Source organism: Pteronotus mesoamericanus, unplaced genomic scaffold (genome assembly GCF_021234165.1).
Source record: "Pteronotus mesoamericanus isolate MK-2021 breed Mesoamerican mustached bat unplaced genomic scaffold, CSHL_Meso_final contig_347, whole genome shotgun sequence".
Classification (NCBI taxonomy): domain Eukaryota; kingdom Metazoa; phylum Chordata; class Mammalia; order Chiroptera; family Mormoopidae; genus Pteronotus; species Pteronotus mesoamericanus.
Genome location: NW_026555137.1, coordinates 15,421,400 through 15,444,615, shown reverse-complemented (window position 1 = coordinate 15,444,615; position 23,216 = coordinate 15,421,400). Strand labels below are relative to the sequence as shown.

At 40.7% G+C, this 23,216-nt stretch overlaps 1 protein-coding gene across 2 annotated transcripts in view; it reads left to right on the top strand.

Annotated features, from left to right (window-relative positions):
* FMN2 (formin 2) overlaps positions 1–23,216 on the top strand; it is a 269,775-nt gene that overhangs the window by 235,478 nt on the left and 11,081 nt on the right. For both annotated transcript variants that reach the window (XM_054576717.1, XM_054576716.1), the window contains one exon: positions 899–1,048. In XM_054576717.1, coding sequence (XP_054432692.1) covers positions 899–1,048 — 150 coding nt within the window. The remainder of the gene's footprint in view (positions 1–898; positions 1,049–23,216) is intronic.

Sequence of the window (23,216 nt, the reverse complement as noted above, 5' to 3'; positions counted from 1 at the left end):
ACAATATGGCAAAACCAAATCGCCTTAGACATTTTTACTTCAGGTTAAATCGGACTCGAGTTTTGTGTGGCAGAAAGAGCGCTGGCCATAGGGCAAAGCAGGGAAGGAAGGGAGATGGGGACAGGGGTCACTGGACCACCACTTCTTTTTGCAGTGACTCTGGCCACACGCTTTGCAGCTTCATTCACCATGACATTGTCAGCTTTATCAGCCTAGGTCCTTTTCGAGGCATTGTTCATGGGGATAGAAGACTTTCGTTAAGTTGTAAACTTATCATTTACCCCTTGTATGTTCTTTGTCAAATACCCTTTTGAAACTCTTCTGAGCTTAATGTAGCTGTAATATGAGGTAGCCTCTGAGTGGCATCTTGTGGAGACCATCGATCTGCTGTCACAGTCTGCTGCCACATCGTGCCCATTCACCGCTGGGAGACTTTGTTAGCATCTCTTAGGACTTTTGCTTTTTCCTGTAGCAAAACAGGAAGCCAAATAGCATATAAGACATATAATATATAATACATACATTAGTTTGGTAGCAAATGGCTGGTATTTTTAATTTTTTTTAGAGTGTAGAAAGTATAGACCCTCCGTTCCCAGTATGTCTCAACTTGACTACAGGCTCATTTCTGAAATATGCTGGACACACAGTGATTGATTTTGAAAATAGAATTGGACCACGGAGAGTTCTCAGCATGCGGAGGGTTTTGTCTGTTGCTACCTGTATCCAAACTCTAACATGAAACCATCAGAGAACTGCCTACCGTTGGTGCCTGAAGAATCTGTGTCCTCTCGGTAATCATAACGGTGCATGAATGAAATCAGTGTTTGGATGGAGAAGGAATATCCCATATTGGAAAGTAATCATCACTTTTATGCTCTGTGTGTGTACCCTTTGACAGCTTTTTGGAAACCACAGCCTATTTCTTCATGAAACCAAAAATTGGAGAGAAGGAGGTGTCCCCAAATGTTTTTTTCAGTATCTGGCATGAATTCAGCTCTGACTTTAAAGACTTTTGGAAGAAAGAGAACAAACTCATTCTACAAGAGAGGTAGGCTTTTTGCATTTGTACGATGGCATTTTGAAACTGGTGTTTTATTAGGTGTGACACCACGCACGTTGCCAGCTTCTATGGTCTGAGTGAACAATTAGACGGGCCTTGACCTCCGGGGTCAGGGCTAAGAGGGTGCTGAGATTTGGCAAAACTAGGAGTTTGGGTGAAAGAATCAACATCGAGGCTGTGACGCTGTGGAGAATGAGGAGGTGATGGTTTGCGAGGACCCTGTCTGGTAAAACAACCTCTATGGCGAGGAGACAGCACAAAAGCAGACCATGTAACAGGCATGGAACAGCCCCCTGGAGGTGATAAACCCACTCACCTCCCCCCTCCAAAGACCAACAGCAAAGACTATAAAGGTAAGAAGAATCAGTTCCATTTTGTTTTTGCTCAGTTCACGGGATATTGTCAAAATGTCACTGTTTGGATCAAAATTTCTTCCAGATGTCACCAGGAAACAGATGATCTATATGTTTTTTAAAAGAGCTTTCAAGATTCTTGTAGAATTATATCGCATTTCCTAAAGCAAATCTTTTCAGGAATGAGGGAAATTTCTCCTCCTAAGCACTGAACTGAAGTCTCTGTCACTATAATTATGTGATTCCATAGAGGCATATTAAATGTTAATTCAGGAAGAAAGCTCGCCCTCCCAGGACAACATCCCCAAATAGCTAGTTCAAGTAGGAGAATGAAGTGGAAACATAATCTACGCTGTAAACCAAACACTAATATTGAAACCACTTAGTATACTTTCCAACATCTTTGCACTGACAATGACTTCGCTTTAGATTTTTAGAAAACTTACATCCTTAGGGACTTTGCTCACCACACCACCGCATTCCGCAATTTTCTGCTTATTATCTTCATTTTGGTCTTGCTTGCATACAAAACCGGGATCGCCCACCCAGTTTGCATTTGTAAGTAGATTCTGATACATCCTTCAATAAGGTGGAATTAATTGCTACGATCTAGGGACCGTGCACACAGTGCCTGGCTTGTGCTGACTCATAGACATACTCAGATTCCATCAATTTATCATAGAAGAAATTGCCTCGGTGAATGTAGATGGAAAAACAGAGCAGTATGAAAAGGAGGAAAACGTTTGAAACATCCTCTCCGAAGATAATGAGCTTATTCTACTTGAAAATGCATCGTAGCGGTTAACCTAAAAGATAGTTTTAGTCAAAAGTCAGTCCAGGCAGGTGAGATAGGAGAATGGCTTAAAAATAAGTACACTTAAATTTTTGTTCATTTACTTCAGACTTAGCTGTATGTTATCAATTTTTTGCCAAGCAAGGCTTGCTCAGTTTAGAAAATTGTAAAAAAGAACTTGTTTTTTTTAATCTCAGCACATCATGTACAACTTCCATTCGTGAAACTTACTGGAGTCCCACAAGCCTCTTTTCCTGTCTAATCTAAACTTGTCCTCCCGGAAAAGGGCCTGAAACTCAGTCACACCAAGGCACAAAGCTGAAAGACTAGTATTTCACCTTCCACAGTCATTTGCATGATACCTGGGAGGAGAGTCTAATGAGGGTGCAAGTGGCGAGAATTAGGCAGCAACGAGGGAAGACTAAGGAAGCTGTTGTTCAGGAGCAACCATTCTGGCCAACTAAGTGAATTGCACAGAAGACTGGCGTCCCGTGGTGGTGACTCCGTGGGTCCTGGGACAAGAACATAGGTAGACACTCTAATCTCTTGTACTGCAAACACCAGTACATAGCTGCTGAGATGCCATCTTGGAGGAAATGTTGAAATTGACTAGTTCACATGCACAGTCCCCATGGGACAGAGTTGCGTTTCTACATAACACTATCAACAACAATCTTGTATTTACATTTTAGGCATTTGACATGACCAGAACTTGCTTTTCTTCACTCTCTAAGTATCTCATAAAATCAGGACCCCCCCCCCCCTTTCTTTGTACTTCATCCTGTGCTGTCATGTCCTAGAAATAAAATATACTACGGGCCTTTTGAGTCACACTTGGTGGCTTGCCTTCCATTTTGGCAGTGCCGTGTGTTGACAGATTCCAAGTGCTCTCCACTGCAGACTTGTCATTTTTCTAAATCATTTCATTTTAATAAAGGGCTAAGGAGGAACACACAGAAGGTGCGAGTGTGCTTCTCTTTGCCCTTTGACTTCTGAAATATATCACATCTCTTGGCAAATAGGCTGCTTTAAAAAGCAAGACAGCTGGTCTGAATTGTTTGTAGGAAAACATTATCCCTCGCCTTAGCACAGGATCAGCCACGCAGTTTCCAGGAAGCAGAGATGCTGTGCCCCTTGTTCAAAAATTGTTAATTCCAAGATGGCGAATCATTAAACCATATGTAAAGCCCTGTGTGCTTACACAGACGGGCACCATGGAGCTGGCCTTGCCTCAGCGCAAGCGTTGTGTCATATTTCCTGCAGTTAAATGGAAGGAGGGGCGTGATGGAAGCCCTGAGACAGTTGTAGAAAGCATGGGTGTGGTCAGTGAAGAGCATGGTCCGTGAAGGGGGTTAAACCTCGGGGATCCTCCCTGTGTGAGCAGAACCTTAAGCAGAGATAAACAGGGTCTGGGACAAATAACGCTGCTTTTTTTATTGTAAAATCTTTTATTATAAAATCTTAAGCATGTAATTCTGTAACATAACCCTATCGCGCTCAAGCACACCATAGGACATTTTAGGTGGAATGTTCAAATTAAAGCTATAAATTATTACACCCATATTGTTGCCCTATCAACCACACTCAAGCAGGCCTTACTTCTGCTGGACTCTGTAGAGGTAAGGAATGTTGCTACCAAATGTGCGTGTTTCCTCCTCTATTCCTGCAATACTTACTATCTGAAAATTTTGTTTGATAGTTAATCCTATTTTGCCTAATGAGATGTCTGTTTTTATTTGATACCATAGCTTAATTTTTGATGTTTGCATTGATCTTTGTTTCCCAATGTCTTCACTTCTGGTGTAGTCTTTGCTGTACGAAGCCACAGTGTCCTTCCCTTCCTGGTATCTCCATAAATATTTGCTGATTTGACTTGTTACATCATTGTATTTGACACAGACATGGAAACTAGAACTTAGATTACTAAAGAGTGAATGCAAGTTTTTTCTGAGTAACTTCAGTTTATCATTAAATTATCATTGTACTAAATTATCACTTAATTATCGTTAAATTATCGTTATGTACAATGGTAATAAAAACCCTACTCTACACCGCTTAAGCAGAAAGACTTTCTTCGTTTAGACAGTCAAACCACACAAGGGCAGGATGGAACTTGCCTGAACACAGGTTCTAACTGCAGTCGTTAGGTTCGTCAGCCATGTTTCCACCTTTCTTTCTCACTACCTCTCTTTTTTTGATGTCCTCACTCCTCCTCTTCTTTTCTTTTCTCTCTTCCTCTCTCTCCCCTCCCTCGTCTCCTCTGTAGTTTAGCTTAACTTCCAAGCCAGGCTGTTCCTTTCAAAGGTGGACCCTTGGCCATTGGTCATAGCCATGGCTTACATTCTTACAACCCAGAAGGAGCAAACATGCTTCACCCTCTAGAAGACGCCAGGGAATGACACCAGAGGAGCCGTGCCTGTGTTTGGACCCATAGTGCCCGAGGTGTGGGCACCGTGGTTAGCTGAGCAGTTCATAAACCCTATTCTGCAGCCAGAGGGGGCAGTCACCCTGATTGATAGCTCTCTTCATGCCAGTATCATTGGAGTTAAGGAAAAGCACTTTTCTATAAAAAGTAAACAATAATCTACTGCCCCTAACGTAACCAAACCTTTAAAAATAACCCAATGGTTTAATAGTGTGGTTGAAATTTCCCTTCCTAATCAAGTTTTCCTTGCTCTGATTTGGAATTTTTTGTTGAGAAAATGTATTTAAGGTTCTAAATATTGCAAACTTTTTTCTCACCTTATTATTTCTCATTGGTGTCTGGTTATAAAGTGGGAGTAACTTGTTTTCTGGCTTTGTCCTGATGATTCATATGGTTTAGTAGCTACATCTCTTGAAATGGTGAATTTCTATACGTCCATGTTGAAAAGCTGTGCTGTTGTGCAGTGTTATTTCTAGAGTAAAAGCAGTGTCTATGTACCAGGTGCTGAATGGCTATTCCTCCATCATTTCACATGAATGATATCCTAATTGTGACTACCTGCCTCTAAGATGATATAACATAGTGTGATATGGCATGTTAAGTATCTTAGGAACATATTCTGTAAATACAAGGTATTATTGAGACTCAGTTGCTTTCTTGTTTAGGTAAAAGGTCTTGATTCTGATTCTGAGGATAAACTTTTGTTTGAAGGTATTAATGCAGGCTATCTCCCCTCTCCTCCCTGTTATTTTATTATATTCTATGAAGGAACTCCTGTTTCGATACTTTAGATAGCTTACCCTTTGGTTTTGTCATGAGTCAGAAAAAAATGGGGTTTTTTCCATATACTTGGAACTAGGCATATACAATTGTTAATAAGAAATCCTTCTCTAAAAAGAAATGCAGACTTGTTATTGCTGAGCAACACAGAAACATATGAAAAATAATTTTTTAAAAAACTTTCAGCATGACTAGATCCAGAATACAGCGGATAAACCAACATTTACTCTGCCTGCGTGGAAGGAGATGGACAGGTCGCTTCTCTTCTTTTCAGGAAGACATTAGCCACTGAGGAGGCCCTCTGGAGCTAGGCCACCAAGGGCGATGTCACTTGGAGGAAAGAAGCACAGACTGATTGACAATACCTACGCTTTTTGATCCTGTTGGAAGGGTTACGGTCCCGGGAGAAGTCAGTAGGGGCCACAAACAGCTTCGCTTCTCACTTTTGCTCTGTTGTAAGCTGAACTCAGCTTTCAGGCAGAGCCTTCAGCTATATAACTGCATAAAGTTATCTGTGATTATATTCTCATTCTATATTGGGTTTCACCAGGCACAGGAGACACTCCAGTTTATTTGGTGAAGAGTGTTTTCCTTAAACTAACAGCCTAACACTGCTGTGGTGTGATGTGCGGTGGGAGAAACTGAGGCTGGGGGACGCATTCTGCCCGGAGGACCTCTGACAAGGAGCTTAGAGTTGGAGGGGGATTTTCACAAGCAGTCCAGAGAGACCAGCGTGGCCCCGGCAACAGGCACTCAAGCCCCGCAGTGTGTAGTGTGGTCTACCATGATTTCATTTTTGTGTTGGCTTGAGACATTTGAATTTAATAGATCAGTTGTGACATCAGTAAGGGTTATGTTTAAAGTGATGTCTAACTCAATTAACTGGTTTATTTTACTTTGAGACAGGTAGTCTTTGATGAACCAGGAGAAAGGATAGCTGCTCTTCTATTTAATTGCACAAACATGTGGCAATCAAGTCTGGTTTCAGCCCAACTGAAATCTGTAATTATAGGAAAAGAATTTGAATGCCTGGCATCAGAAGGTTATGCATTAAATTGGAGAGCACCACTTGTCATGGTAGCATTTCTGTTTGGAAAATTTATATTCAAGTGAGTTGTATATTCAGATTTAAGTATGGTGTTATCAGAGTAGAAGGAAGTAGAAGTGGCCACTTTCAAAGCAACTGAAAATAAATCTGAAGAATGGAAATAAGAAGGTGGGGTTTTTTTTAAGGGTTTATTTATCTATTTTTAGAGAGGGGAAGGGAAGGAGAATGAGAAGGAAAGAAACATCCATGTGTGGTTGCCCCTTGAGCACCCCCTACTGGGGACCTGCCCCACAACCCAGGCATGTGCCCTGACTGGAAATCGAACTTGTGATCCTTTTGTTCACAGGCCAGCACTCAGTTCACTGAGCCACACCAGCCAGGGCAAAAGAAAGTTTATTATGTGATAATGTATTTATTGGATACCTAAGTGAGGGATTGCCTTGTGCACTGCTACTTAGCTTTGTTGCATTGCATCAATAAATTAATTTGGTTACCCATTCATATCTTTAATTCGGGCATCAATTTCTAGAAAAGTGACCCATAAAGAAATCTTTTTCCTCATCCCAACCTTTAAAACTTCCTATAGCTAAAGCTTTGGCAAGATAGTTGACAAACAAGACAGAATAGTGGCTATTGGAGTCTGAGAATGTGTAGAAAAAAGTGTTCTACATTTATTAAAGGAGTAATTAATATGTATTAAGGTATAATTAGTAATCATTTATCAGCTCATTCAACAATTATTAATGCCCTACTCTGTGCCAGGCAAATTTCCTGGCCATGCGGATCTTACTCTGTAGTGACAGAAGCAGAAAATAAAAAAATAAACACATTTTTTAATTATGGGTTGAAAATTAGTAGTATAACAAAAATAAACAGTGAGCCATGTTTGCAGAGGAGAAAGCAGAAGGGGGTAATTTACAGTGTGTGGTCAGAGGGTGGCCTTCTGAAGAGGGAGCAACATTTATATTGACACCTAAAGATGCAGAGCAACAGGGTGCTGTGTGGCCGGCATGTACAGTGAGCCTGAGAGGTAGAGATGGAGGAAGTTCAAGCAACATGGCAGAAAAGACGGAGCGCACGCAAGGAAGACGGCGGTCGTGGGATGGATTTGATGAAATAGGCAGGCGCCTCATCATTCAGGCCCTTGTAGGTCACGGTAAGAAATTGACTGTTATTGTGCATGCAACTGAAAGTCATCAAAGGATTTTTTTTTCCAAAAAAAAGGAGAATAATCTAATGTGATTCATGTAATGAAAAGACAGTTGGCCCAAGGGAGTAGGAAATTGGACAGTGGTGTTGAAAAACAAGTTAGGACCTTAACTGCGGCGACCCAAGTGAAAAATAAGATGCTTTGGACTGGGACGGAAGCAATACAAAGGACCAGAAATCAGGGTGTTGGATGTATACCTTGGAGGTAGACCTACAAAAATGTGCTGTTCACTGGTCGTGGCTGGGCCAGTTTTGGAGATCAGAAAATTCTAAATCTCAGCTCAGGTATGGAAAGCTCATGTTAACCAGCATGATAGATCAAGTAAACAAACTTCCCTTTTCATCCCCTAAAATGATGTACAGAAAGCCAAGGTTAGGGAAAGATCAGAAACTCTGGATATTGGGAAATTCCCTTTCTAAAACTTAATTTCTCCAAGAATTATGTGAAATCCTAAAGTTTAAATTAGGTGGAAAAGATTTTTGCATTTGTTTCTCTGTCTTGCCATATTCTAAGAGATGTTTTTTGAACTCTGGAAAATCCTTCCTCAAAGGCCTAGTATTTAAAAATAGAAGAAACTCCCCCTTCAAGATTCTGGTTCAAGCTCCCAAAAAGAGAATCTGGACCAAGAGCCAAGAAAATAGCTAGTCCAAAGATACTTTTACTTTGAAAAGGAACCATTGTTGCACTGCCTAGTGAGTTCGTAGAGGCTTGTAGAGGTACCTGATCGGTTATTAATTTCCCTTGACCGTTTGCTGAAAATATTTCCTGATGTCTTAACAAAGTTTGTAGTGAAACCATCTTCAATCAATATATACTTCATGGAGTAGAGAGATATTTAAAATTACCCCTTGAAAAATAACAATAAGTAGCTTATATGGGATGAAAACAAGTTCCTATCCACACTGTCCCTTTGTAAGCAAGATGTTATTTTTAAGCAGTTAAGTTAGGTTTCTTTAGGATAAAGATCAAATCGTGTAATGGTTATAATCTGCCAGAGGAGGAGGACTGGATCCGTCCAATTTGTGTAACGTCAAATGAACAAATTCTTAGGTTTGTGTGGACTCCTGCTGCAGCCTGGAAAGTGTACCAAGTCAGAGGCTCCCAGCAGTTCATTTCCGTCCCAGGTTCTCCGTGCCAACTCTGACCTCTTCGGGCGGAGGAATTCCACCAGTGGAGAATTCCCCCTCCCACCCCGTTCGGGATCCCGCTCTCAGACAGCGCCCCTGCTCCCGTCAGTGGGAGCGAAGCTTTAGAGAAACAAAAATGTTTTTCTACCCTTAAAAATTTGGGATCCCAGGTAATCGCACACATTAGACAAAGACATGTTGGTCGTTACTGTATTTGACCAAGAGTAGTTAGCTCACTTGGGTTTGCCTGCTGGAGTCTGGTTAAGATTTAGAAGCCACTGTGATAAGGCATCAGATTCAACTTTAGAAGGGATTCTTTGTGAAAACAGGTGCTCAGTGTGTGAGTACAATGGAAAATGGGGGTATGTGGAGGGAACCAGGAATGGAGAACAGTCTGAGGCATGTTAAGAATGTGTATTTCAGTGTCGGATACAAAAAGAGAATAAGGTAGTATTTGTGTGCCTTGGGGTAGGGGGTAGGGGTAAGGGATGGTCCTAAGAAAGTAAGAAGAATGGCCAATAAGCACCCACTCAGCTGCTCTATGTCATTAGCCTCCACGTCAATGCAAATCTAACCACAATGAGATACACTCCATACCGACTAGGATGGTTGTACATCATGCGCCCTGCAATGGCGGGTGTATGTTCTGAGAAAGGCGTTGTTAGGGGATTTCATCATTATGCCTACATCACGGAGTGTACTACCGCTTACACTTATAGATGGTCTAGCCTGCTACACACACGCTATATGGTATAGCCTGTTGCTTTTAGGTTACAACCCGACAGAGGATGTTACTGTACAAAACAACATGAGATTAAATCAAGCACAAGAGAGAACAACACCATCAAGGATGCAGTAAACAGGAAATGCATGAGGCTGTTGCCCATGTAACACACAGCATAATGTTCACAATGAACTTTTTTATATAAGTAGAGAGAGTACACTGTGAAATAACAGTGAAAAGTAGAGTACAGTAAATACATGGACCAGTAACATAATTGTTTATTATCATTATTAAGTATTATGGACTGTACACATTGTATTATACTAAGGGACCCAGAAATTCCCTCCCAGATATATAGCAAAGAGAAGTGAAAACATACGTCCACACAAACACTTGTACATATGTGTTCATGCAGCATTATTCATAACATCCAAAAAAACCGGAAACAGCTCAAACATCTGTCAAATGATGCATGGATAAATAAAATGAGGCATATCTATACCGTGGGAGAGTATTTGTTAATAAAAAGGAATACGGCGCTCATATACACTGTAACCTGGATGAACCTTGAAGATATGCTACATGAGAGAAGACAGTCACAAAAGACTGTATGTTGTATAATCTGATTTATATGAATGTTCAGAATTGGCAAATACAGGGTGGGCAAAAGTAGGGTTACAGTTGTTCATATAGAAAAATACATAGTACAAGAATAAATAACAATGCAAGAGTAAACTCTGTGCTTCATGTACTTACTACTGTAAACCCGCTTTTGCCCTCCCCTGCATATAGGATCCAAAAGTAGATCCTTAGTCTCCACGGAAATGCAAATCTAACCCTTGTTAGGAAGTGGGGAGAGAGGAGTGACTACTAATGAAGTTTCTTTTGGAGAATATGGGATGTTCTAAAATTAGATGGTTGCACAGCCCTAGGACAAAATTTTTAAAAAGTTGAATTGTCCACTTTAAGTGGGTGTATTTTATAGTATGTAAACAACATCTCAATAAAGCTATTAAAAAAAAAAAGTAGAGTGCTCACATTATGGCTCTAAGAACACAGAGGACCACACCTGAATGTACCGACCACGTGCAGGGACCTGGTTAGAATGTCCGTGGTTTCAAAATCCTGTCCTGGTTCCCTGTGTTCCTGCCTGGCGCGCTCCTGGCTTGTCCCCTGTGCCCAGATAATTCTGTACTTACTCATGTGTAATAAATCTCTTAACTACTAGCATGAACATTAGCTAAATCAAAATTTGAGAGAGAGAGATCTGCTGGCAAAAACTGTAACAAAAAAGAAATCGCACTCCTTCCAAAGTAAGAAAGCTCTCCGTCAATTTAGAGAACCGAGTAGCCGGCTCTGTGGCGATGAAAGGAGCCTGTGCTTTCCCTGTGTAAACCCGCTTCAGGAACGCTAAGTCCTGTCACAAACACTGCGAAGCTCTTCATCTATTGCGAAATAGATGAAACATTTTTCAAACCTAGTCAGACTGTCCAAGTTTTCTTAACTTATATTTCTAACAGAGAGAAATGCTTAGAAAAGAGGAGTGGATAGAATGTCAAAATAAATAAAAATGAAAGGGAAAGAAGTTCGCCTGCATTTGCCATGCAGCAAAGCCGCACGTCTTTCATGGGTTGAATTAATCCCTCCACCCTCTCCCCGGCTGTCCCCCGCTGGCTTCGCCATCCCCAGCCCTTCCTTGCCCTGCTGAGCACTCACTCAGGACCCCGCTCCACGGGCTACTGAGTCACCGCTTGGGATTTTTTTCTGCTGGTCATAAGCAGTCAGACTTTGAAACTTGAAATGTGGTCATGAGGGGAATTTTGAGCCCATGGAAAGGAGACTTTTTTTTTTTTTTGAAGCACACAGTAATAGGGATAAACTTTTTATATGGTACTTCCTAGTGTATAATAAGATTAATTCAATGAAGATTAACCATGCTGAAGAACTGGCTGAAGAATTACAATGTGGGCTTTGATATTGGATTCTAGTAAATTCGAGTCCATCAGTTGAGTAACTATCATGGCAAATTAGTTTCCCGTAGCTTGGGGAAAACTATTGTTTACAATTTCTTTCTCCTTAAAATGACCTTTAAATTATTGTCACCCTCAATATCATCATCATCATCATCACCATTTAAATTATGTATGCATAGTATTTCTCATATGCAAATTATAAAAATCACTTCAAATTTTAACACTCTTAGAGTTTTAGGAGCTAAGATTTTGCAAGTTTTAGTAGTAAAGACACTGCAGAACCCAAAAAAGAAAATCACATTATAGCTAATATAATTCCTAAAATGATGTAAGACTCTTTTTGCAATTTAGGCTTTCTAATTATAGCTATAACATTATTAATATGTAGATACACCAGAGGTTTGTCTGCTTGCTCTTTTTGAACATTATGTTACATGAATCCTCTGAGCTTTTTTATTTTATTTAATTTATTATGCTTTTGTTCTCTGAGTAAGAGACTGTAACAAAATACCTAGGATCCCTGATACCCTGGATATCTTTCTAAGTTTGAAAACTTTATTTAATCAACTTCATCTGTCATTTTATCTTGTTGAGTAATGTTAAACATTCTCTAAATAATCCATCAGCTTTGTCTCTATTTTGTCCCACACGGCCCTGGCCATGTTCCACCTCCAATTGATTACAAAGTGTGCCCCTTAGACTGGCACCGCGTGTCACACTCTGTATCTAGATCAAAGGCACTGTTCCTGGCCAACTTGTCTCCACAGCTCATTGATCTCTCTCTGGAGAAAGGCTGGTATGTCTCCTTACAGATTCCTTCCTTGAATGATTTAAAACTTGATGCTGAGCTATATAAAGTCCTGTCTGGAGAGCTGTGTCTTACAGAGTGAGGGTCACGCTGAAAGGCACCACTTCCATGTTTGCAAAAAGGACATGCCGTCCCCCTTCTTGCAGGAGCTTTGCCCGCCATTGCCTCTTGTGTTGTACAGAACAAGCCAGTCCTGGCAACGTGAAAACAAAGGCTCAAAGGAGAAGGAAGGTGTCCTTATGCTAATGCACATTCACGAAGTAGGCTCGCCCTATCCTTTTGAGAATTAGGCAGATCCAAGCTTTCTGGCTTTTTAAAAGGAAATGTCTACTAATTTTCAGGAAGCAGTAGTGTTGATGAGGACAGAGTTTTGGCTGTGCTAGTGGAGTCTGTGATTGTTTTACTTCGAGTAGAATGAACCCAAGGCACGAAGTCCTTGCCATCTCTTGATGGGCTTCCTAAGGTTCTTCTGCCCCCACAGTGGCTCTGGGCATGCGCTGAGAGACGAGATGATTGGCGTGGGCCCCAGAGAAGAAGGCAGCATTCAGCGTTAGAGAGGCCCACCAGCTCCCTCCCTGAGAGCGCCTCGACCCCCGGTTCCATCAACCCAGAGAACCCTCGTCTCTGCCCCGCTGGAGCCCTGCGGCAGGAGAAGAAGAAAAGACGCTTGCGTTTAGATTTCATCCTAAACTTGTCTAGAACCCAATAGGGAGACATGATCTAAGGGCCACTTGTTGTTGTTTTTAATAAACAAAATAATCTATAATAATAATAATGAATGAATTAGTATTTTATAGTTAAGCCCCATGAATAATTCTCTGGTGTTATATAACATGGACATGTAAGGTGGTCTGCATTTACCATCACTTTGAAAAGTGATAAAACTTAAAACTAGGTTAAATTATAGCCATTTGCTCTTTCTCACAAGAATATATTGAGTGCTTATGCCGTGTAGGCATTGTGATGCTGTGGTTTATAATGAGAAAACACACTTGGTCTTCAATGTCATTCTCGCACAGAGCTCCTAGAACCCTTGGAATTTCCTATGTAGAAAGAATAATAAAGGTGCCTTTGCTTATCTTAATGAGCTGACTTCAGAAAGCCTCCAGGTTCCCTAAGGTTGGCCAGTGCCACCGACCCTGCGATTAGAAGGTGGCACTTTCAGTCCCGTTGCCCTGACCTCTGAGGAGGGGAGAGGTCTGAACCAATTCCCAATGACAGACGCTTTAATCATTCTTGCCCGTGTAAAGAAGCCTCCATTACAATAACTAAACAAACAAATAAACAAAGAATGGGGTTCAAGGAGCTTCCATATTGCTGGACCCATGGAGATTCGGGGAGAGTGGCGCACTCAGAGCTTTGGAGCTCCGCACCCGTCCGCACCTCCCTTGTCCTCTGCATCTCTTTCACTTCTCTGTTCTTGGGTTATATCCTCTTCTAATAAACCAGTGATCTAGTAAGTAAACTGTTAGAATTCTACAAGCCATTCTACCAAAATAATCAAACCTGAGGAAGGTGTCAATGGAACCTCCTATCCCTAGCCGGCTGGTCAGAAGCGTAGGTGACAACTGGACTTGCAATTGGAGTCGAGTGCGCTGGGGCAGTCTTGTGGGGCTGAGCCCCACTGCTACGGAACCTGATATTGTCTCACAGTAGATGGTGTCAGAATCGGGTTAATTGTTTGGTGGGGTGGGAAAAATACCTGGGAATTGGTGTCAGATCTGAAACATTCATTTAGTATTTAAAATAGCCAGAAGTAGAAGTTTACGTGTAAGAATCCCCAGTCCTCTAAGCTTTAGTTTGTCTTAAAAGTGTATGGAGACCAGTCTCTAAGATTTGTTGGGCGAGGAAAAAGGAAGGAGGTAGAAGTGCTAACTCTCATCCTTAAAATATGCTAATTATGATTATAGGCTTATATAATCCATATTTTACAAAAAAGAAAGCACGTCAGAAATAAAAGTATATTTACAGTAGATCTTAATTTTATGAAGTGGAATTATTTTTTAAAATTAACCTCTTTGGTTCAAATTCCTATGGCCTAGGGGTGAACATTTTTGGAAAGTTTGATAAAATTCCATTTGGCCACTTTAAAGGGTTCCAAGTCTGTGGGGGAGGCAAATAAGATGAGAAATAGTTGGAAAAAAGTATATTTCATCAGTTAAGAGAATTTAAGATGCTTACAGATAACTCTGAAGCTTTCACTTTAAAAGTCAGTCTAGACATGGATATTAATGTATTCTTAAATTCATGTTTTGTTTTTAGAACAGAAGCGCTCTTAATTCTGTGCTGAGCTTGTACATGGGTTTATTTCCTTCAGCCTCTGGTTTTCCTAAGTTTTTATTTTACAAAGGTAAAACAAAAGAACTAGAAGATCGAGTACTACGGCAGGAACTTGAGGCTAGATGGTATTGATAGCAAATTAGAGAAGAAGTTACAACAGCATTTTTTTAAGTATCATGGATGGATGGATGGATGGATGGATGGATGGAGAGTTATTCCCAACCGCACATAACTCTTCAGGAAAACAATGCAAATACAAGCAAGTGAAAGTGACATTATTCTGAGGAAATCTTATTATTAATAGAGAAAAAGAAAAGGATTCACAATCACTTGACTGCTGACGATCTGCTTCCATGTCCCAAACATTCAGATAAGAATCAAAGACCATGCACAACCTCTAACCTTTAGAGACGTCAGAACATGATACTCAGAAAGCTGGTGGATCATAGTGAAAAGGAGAAAAATATATCCCGACTTGCATAAAGTATAAATTTTACTATTCATGAGTAGTTATGAAAAGCAAGTTTCTAATCATGTTGATCAAAGAAAATTTAACAATTAAGTGTTTACCTCCAAATTCCTAATTGTGGGTGGCCATTTTCTGTTTTCTACCTGAGGATTTAATGACTTCTCTAGTCTGAGAGTTTAATGGAGTTTGCGAACTTGGGGGAAATTATTATAATAGATACAGTTTTACTTATATTTTTACAGTCCAGAGCCATAACCACATGTCTACAGTTTGGTGACCCAAAAGACTCTGAAACCAAAAGTTTTTTTTCCTAAGTTTGTGGCAACCTGAACCCACTTGAGGCTATCTGTAGTCTACCTTCCCACTCAGTGTGAATGTTCATGTGTTTACAACAGAAGTAGGAATGTATTTGACTACTCCATGCTGTGTTTGACCCTTTTGTAGGGTTATATACCATTTCTCTGTGTGAAACGAGAACAGTTCTGATTTCTGAAATCCATCTGGCCCCCAAGGTTTGGGGTAAAGGATTGGAGAATGAATGGATACCTGGCTGACTGAAACCTATACTCAATGGCTCTCACTCCACTCTCCTTAGAACCACACAAATAAATCTAATCCCTGTCCATGTATTTCAAATATTTGAAGTTATCAGTGAAAATGCTATCAGGTTTTCCATTGCCAGGTCTTTTATTGTTCTAGAATCTCTTTGGACTTCCTTGATTCCTTTAGCTTCCCACCCAGCCTGGACCACACCATTTGGTATTTAAGCAATGCCGTCTTTGAAACCATGTCAAAACAATGGACTATACTTCTTACCACTCCCAGTATCAGCAAGGCCGTACCCTTTACCTCTGTGGCTCTGGGTCAGCTGGAAAATTTAAAAATCAGCTTTCTCCCACCTAAAGTAGACTCTCCAAGGAATAGCTGTTCTGAGAGAAATCCTGGGATATGTGAGGGGAATGGAAAATCAAGAATGCTATCATTCAACTTTTCCTTTTTATTTGTAATCATTCCTTGGAGCGCCTTCTTCCACCCTCCTTCAACCCTGAACACCACGTCTGCATTCTTCACTGTGAACTTATGAAATTATCCATGTGCTTCCCTGAGGCCATTTAGCAAGTATTTGTTAAGTAGCTACTATATCGCAGGCACAGGAGTTGTGAACAAAACCAGATCCTTGCCCTCTGCAGCTTCCATTATAGCAAGGAGAAGCTGATTTTCAATAACTATACACTGGGTGCTCCTACAGGCCCTGGTGAAAAATAAAGGACGGCAACGAGAAGAGAGTTGTAGGAGGTGATGGTGTCGTCTGTAAGCTAGCCAGGCAGCGTCTCTCGGAGAAGTGAGGTATAGCCGGGCCTTGGGGGAAGTGAGGGAATAAACCAATGGATATATAAAGGTGGAATAGTCCAGACAGGGAGCAGCAAGTGCAAAGCCTAAGGAAGGAGTGTTTAGAGAGAAGGTCAGAGTGGTTTGAAGGAACAGAGTGAGCAAGGGGAGAGAGGAAGAGGATGCATGTAGAGCGGGAGCTGCTGGGACCAGGCCGAGGAGCCTGGTGGACCGGGCGGAGAAGGGGCTTCGGAAAGGAGGGATGGGAGGGAGAACCGTGTCAGATGCCGCCCATGCCTGTGTGAAGAAGATGAAGGCTGAGAGCTGCCCTTCAGATTTGGGAATTTGGAGGAGCTGGTGGCAACCACAAGCGTAGTAGTCTCTTTCCAATGGTCAGGGAGTGGCACTAGATCAAAGAGGAGCAGAGAAAGCGGGCACGGTGCCTGTAGGCAATCCTTTTGAGGAGTTTGTACTTCTAAAGGGCCACAGACAGAAGGTCTCACTGGAGGGGAAAGCAGATTAAGGAATTTTTTTTGTTTTGTTTTGATGCTGGAATAAACAACATGTTCTTATCCAGTTAGGAATAATCCAGTAGAGGAAAAATTGTGACCCTTGTTCTCCCTTAATATGTGTGTTTTTCCTTGATCCCATTTCTGCCTTGTATCTCCCACATCTTCCTCCTTAATTAAGCCATTCTTCCTCTTACATAACTCTGAGCTGTTATGATATAAATAGCTTTGTTTTACTCTTTTATGAGTTTTACAGGGAGGAAATATGATAAACTCTGTATAAGCTAATTCCTATGTCTAAAAGCCCTTGAATTCCCCACCAAAAAAAAAAAAAAATCTGTCTAAAAGCATAGGATCTCAGCTATTCATACACATCATCCTTGATAGAGAAGGGCCAAAATATAAACCAGAGTGTAAGTACCAACAACACTTAATTTGATATCTCACTAGCTATCATCAAAAACTTTTCTGAACCATACGTAAAATAAAAATCACTATGATTAAGAAAAATTTCTTAACACAGGTAGAAATAGTAAAGGTAAAATTTAGTAAAGGTAAATAAAAAAGGATGTTTGCATGCAAACTGTCAATTGTGATAACCAACACCATTTTCCTGTAATAAAATATGAGCTTTGCTGTAAAATGTGATTTTTTAATAGTTTTGGCCATCATATATCACAAAATCATTTTTACTGTCATAAGTTTGTGGAACCAGAGAATTCATTTCACCCTTTTATTGAGAACATCTAAAAATCCCCAGCGTCTACAGAAAGATAGTCATTCTTATGGGACTTTTTTAAAAAGGCAACTCAGCTAAGCTACTTTTGTAAATTTCCATGCAAATCCACATCTAATATCAAACAAAAACTGTCACTACTACATAATCTAGGAGAAAAACATTTTTCCCCTAAATCCGAGATTTAAATTAGCAGTGAAAAATATGTTGATAAGCTTAAAATTTCTAACACGTATATGAGCCTCAATATTCCCATTAAAGTGACTATTAAATGACTATCATCTAAGCATTTTTTAAAAGTTCCAACCAGCACACTCTAGATTTGTCATCGTTTTCTGCTCCCATGTTAAACTCCTGTGAGAGATTATGAAAGAAGGCTACTCTTGGTTTGACAGATTATAATTCAGACTCTGTATTTACACAGTGGAATGTGAACTCTTCTGTTTGCTCATCTGGTTCTTGAGGCAGACCTTTTTCCTCTTCTTCACCAGCATGAGACTGTCAGTATTTCCAGCACTAGTCAGAGACCAGCCACCTACTCACTGCTGTTCCACCGGGACCGTTGCAATTTGAGATAATCGAGGAAATATGCCAACTGTCCTTGAGTTTTCGGAGTTGTAGCCCTGTATCAGATTAGACCACTAAAAAGCAACAGGACCTCCTCAAAGCGCACGTTGACATCCCTCTCCTCAGAAATGTCTTCACTGAGTTCAAGTTTAAAAATGAATCTCAGTTTATATTGAGGATTTGTGTGTTTCAGAAAAAGGCCACTGGAGAAACGTCTCCGTCTTCTGTATTTTTAGATTTGTACTGACTACAGTTCACATGTCTTATTTAGAAAATGAACTATGTCAAAAAATTCCTTCTAGAAATTAGAATCAAGAAATTGTAGTGGTCTTTCCTCCCCCACCCCTCTGGACAATCTTACATGCTTTCTTTTTTCAAAGGTGAACACTACACCCATTGTGTTCCCATTACTGCTTTTCCTTGAATAGAGTTCAGAATTTGCCCAATTATAGTACTTCTCCCCAGCATCTGATAAAGCTCATGACTGTTGTTTCTAAATGTTTCTTTACAAAAATCATTTTCAGTCACCACAGTGTGCATGGGCAAGAGTTCTTAAAAAAAAGTTAGAATCAAATATTTCTAAATAAATAGAAATAAAAATAATAATATAATGAATGTAAATATATAAATATTAGATAACTATAAATGAGTATAGAAACATAAATCAAAAGAAGTGGAGGTATTGGAGGCTGTCTCTTTTGGCTTTCCCATGCATTTGCACTATGAGAGTCAGCATGGTACCGTGGTTAAAGCTAGAGGTGGAGGTCAGATGTCTGCATTCACCTGGATTTGAACCACAGACCTGCCACAAATTGGTGTACAACCCCAAGCAAGTAATTTGACCATTTTAAGTTCCTGTTTCCTCATTGTAAGAGTTGGGTAGCAAGAGTTCCTCATGGGGTTTTTATGGGCTTGAAGGGCATACAGTCTGTAGCCCTCTTAGCCCAGTGCTTGGCATGGGGTCCTCAGTAAGTGTTAGCTGCCACTTCGATGAGCCAGGCACTGCTCTGGGCAAGGGGTGTGGGGAGGAAACATATTCCATTCTCTGCCTTCAAGGAGCTAACACTATAGCATCTTCTAAGATTTGCATTTTGTGGAAGCTCTTTAAAAGGGAAGAGATATTGAACTTGGGAAATAAATTTAAGATGATCTATCCCATGACTTTGTAGCCTTTCCAGTGGGAGGGCTATGGGAACGATGCAGACTCTGAAGTCAAGCAGATCTGGATTTTCTCCTTCATTGTTCTATTGTGTGGCCTCAGGTACCCCTTTGAGTCTCAGGCGCCTGGTCCCTAAAATAGCATAACAGCATCTCTCATGCTTGGTTGCCAGGTGGTTGAATAAGATGGTGCACAGGAAATATCCACTGGGGAGGGGGCCCCCCACTGGCTCACTGCAAGTGTTGATGTCCTTCAAATGAAAAAGCAGGTCAGCCATTTTTGAACATCTGTGATTGCTAGGACAGTTTTCTCTGTTCTCAGATGAAAGCAGCCTTTGTAATTCTACTAGGTGATTGTGTTCTGAAGCTCTTAACATGATGCCCATTAAAACAGGATCATAACCACACTAAAGTCACCCTTTGTCTTCTGGGGCGTATTTGATTTTTGTAAATTCATCTGCATATCCTCTCATTTAGCCATCATTTCTCTATCTAGTCTGTACACATCCAATTAGAGACTCTAACTGCTTTGTTGAAATGAAGATATAAATTACACCTCTGTAATTTATCTTCTCCATTAACCTAGGAGTTAATAAAAGTTAGTGAAACAAGTTTGACATAATTTCATGTGGAGTCCTTGTAGGCCCCTAATCTTTCATACAGTGTATCCCAAATTAGCTTTTCTACAAGATGGAAGAAAGTGATTATGATAACCTGTTTCATAACTTTAAATTTCATGTGCAATTATTCAAACTAAATTATTGTTTATGGATAGAATCATAACAGTAAAGAGTAAATTCAATGTTCAAATCAAATCAAAGGCCACATAGTTTACTCAGCAAGTGAATTGAATATCCATACTTAATGCCGAAGAGTTCACCAGAAAGAGGAGGAAAAAAAAAATATGAGAGATTTAGATCTCAGCTCTAGCTATTTGCCCAAGTTTATCCCTGTGATAGTTGAGCTTAATTTTAATTTCCATATTCATTATTCATTCATTGACTCATATATTTTTCAAACATCTAGTGAACACTTACTTGGTTTATTGTTCTCGATAACGTAAAAGGGAATGTACATGATCCCTAATCTTGAGGAACTTCCTCTTCAACAAGGCCAAGAGACAGATAAATGAATAGCCATTCCATTTGTGACAACATGGATAGATCTAGATGGTATTATGCTAAGTAAATGCATTAGGCAGAGAAAGACTAATACTGCATAAAACAAACAAAACTAAAACAGACTCATAGAAATAGAGACCAAAGGCTTGGTTACCAGAAGGGAAGGGTGATAGATGAAGAGGGGAAGGGGAATTTAATCAATAACATTGTGATAAGTTTACATGGTGACAGATGATCACTAGAATTAGTGGGGTGATCACATTGTAAAATATAAAAATGTCAAATTACTACATTGTACACCTGAAGCTAATATAATTAATATGATTATATACTAACTATAATTAAATAAAATATAGATTTGAAAATATAAAATAAAAATTTGAACTAAGTTATGCAAAAGCAAGCCTGCCATGGTCAGGTGTACTTTCTATAGAAAGGAATTTTGAGCTAAGCTTGAAGGGAGGAAGGGAAAAGGAATGGGCAGGCCCAGGGGTACGGATGCAGCAAAGGCCTCCCGTGGGGCGGGGGCGGTGTGGCTCTGTGTGTCTGAGCCTGGGAACATTGCAGCCACCAAGGAGAAGTTAGGTTGGTTGGCAATGGCCTTGACTACCTCATCAAGGAACTTTAGCCATTTTTTCTTGGCAAATGAACAGGTGGCTCAGATGATTCCCATGTTGAGGTCGTTTGTGAATGATGGATTAAACTTATGCAGGATGCAACAGTAGTCCAGGCAACAGAGAGAGGAGGTTTGAACAAACAAAAAAATCAGGGACAATGGAATTAGAGATGTTGGGACAGATTTTCGGATCATTACTAAGGAATAATGAATAACAGAACTTGGTGACTTTGTGCCTATGCCCGGAAGGGGGATGAAGAGAGAGAGAAAGCATTCAGACAGTGAATGGTTATGTTCGTCACCAAGGCCTGGGTGAGCGAGAGGAGAACAATGTCCCCCTAGGCTTGGGAACATGAGGTAGGAGAAGGTCAGAGCTACAAGTATGGATCGGAAAGTCTTCAGCATAGGAATCACAGAGTGGAGATTTCCTATGAAATCGGAGTCAAGATCAGAGTCAAGATTAGAGCCCTGGGAGGAAAAACAACATTTGAGGGGAAGTTTAATAATTAAGAAGCAGCAAAAGAGATTAAGAAGGCATCTCCAGAAAGATAGTTGGAAAACTCAGAAGTTCTCTGAGGACCAAAGGGTAAGAGAATTAAAAGGCTAGTTAACCTTTCAGTCCTGAGAATGGTGGGGGACCCGGAAGCTGGTGGGTACGCCAGATAGGAAAGTGCTGACAACTCTTTGATTAGCAGAGAGGCTGATGGGAATGGGGTGTGTGTGTGTGAGAGAGAGCAAGAGAGAAGTTTTTGTTTTGTTTGCTTTGAGATGAAAGCCTAACATATAGCCATACCCATCTTTCCTCATTTATAGCCATTCCAGAGCTATGGGGAAAGGTTTTTTCTGTGACATTTATCCATGAATTATAATGTTCTGCATGTATAGACTCTTACACAGTCATTTATAAGATCAGATAATAAGGAATTAATTTTTCTGTTTGAGTTTTCTTAAAATTCATCTTGTTTCATCCCCATATATGTCACAAAAAAACAATTTCAGGAAATATTGATGTCTGCCATCTCTGTTCATTGGCTTTATGTTTGATATGTATTTGGAGTTCTTAGGATATAAACGTAGAACATGTATATCTAATTGGCATGGAACCTAGGTTCTGGCTTAGGGAGATTCTTCACGACCCAGCTCATGGTGTTAATAGAAGGGGTGGGCTTCCATCATGCCTTACGGTGAAGTGAGGGGGTCCAAGGCCCTCAGGACTGCCCGGCCAGTCCTCCTCCAGCTCCAAATGTCCATTTCGGAGCCGTGGTTCTGTCACCTCAAGTGGCTCCAAGGTGTTGGCTTTTTTTATAAATCTTGGCTTCCTCGAGTCAGGAGCTGCTTTGTGTCCATCCCAGTGGCTCCCTGCAAGCGTGCGAGGCGCGGATGCAATGGTCGCGCTGAGAAAGTCAGGGACCATGGGTGATGAAATTCAGAAATTCAGCTCAAACCCAGAAATAGCTGCCTGAGGCCACGTAAGCTCTTTTTAGTTGAGATAATAAGTGACGTCTTGGTGGGTGTTTCCATTGTCCTTTCAGGAGGTCTCTGGTCTTGTGTGTGTCTATTTTAAATCATTGAGGTTAATACAAGAGAAAAGACAGAGCCAGGAGTACACCACCCCCCAAACCACCTTTAAATCCACAAGGTGTGTAAATACCTACTCTATCTTTACTTGCAGAGAGACCCACAACTTCAAAGCTGGCGCTCCTCCTCCTCACCGGCCTATGCCTAGAGCCCCTCTCCCCTCATTCCCTCCCTCCCTCCCTCTCTCTTTTGGGTTCAAAAACTGTAAAGTTGCAGGCAGGCACAATGGTGTTGTGTTTCAGCGAAGTACCTTGTAAACTGGTAATAATGATAATTATGGCTACTCTTAGCTTATTGTTAGAAGGACCCTCCCGTCCCCACTGTACAAGCACCTCAGATGTGGGTCGTCTCACCGCTGGGCTGCACTTGAACCTCTCACGGGCTGTAGACAACAGTAACGCTCAGGCTTCTCCCAAAGAGCCGAGCTGGAGCCAGCAGGAAATGAATCCGTCTGCCACAGATACTTATTTAGACAAAATTATTAATGTTTCGTGGCAGAAAAGTGGCTCCGCTTCTCATTCGATTGAATGATGAGAGCATATCTGTTTTCTT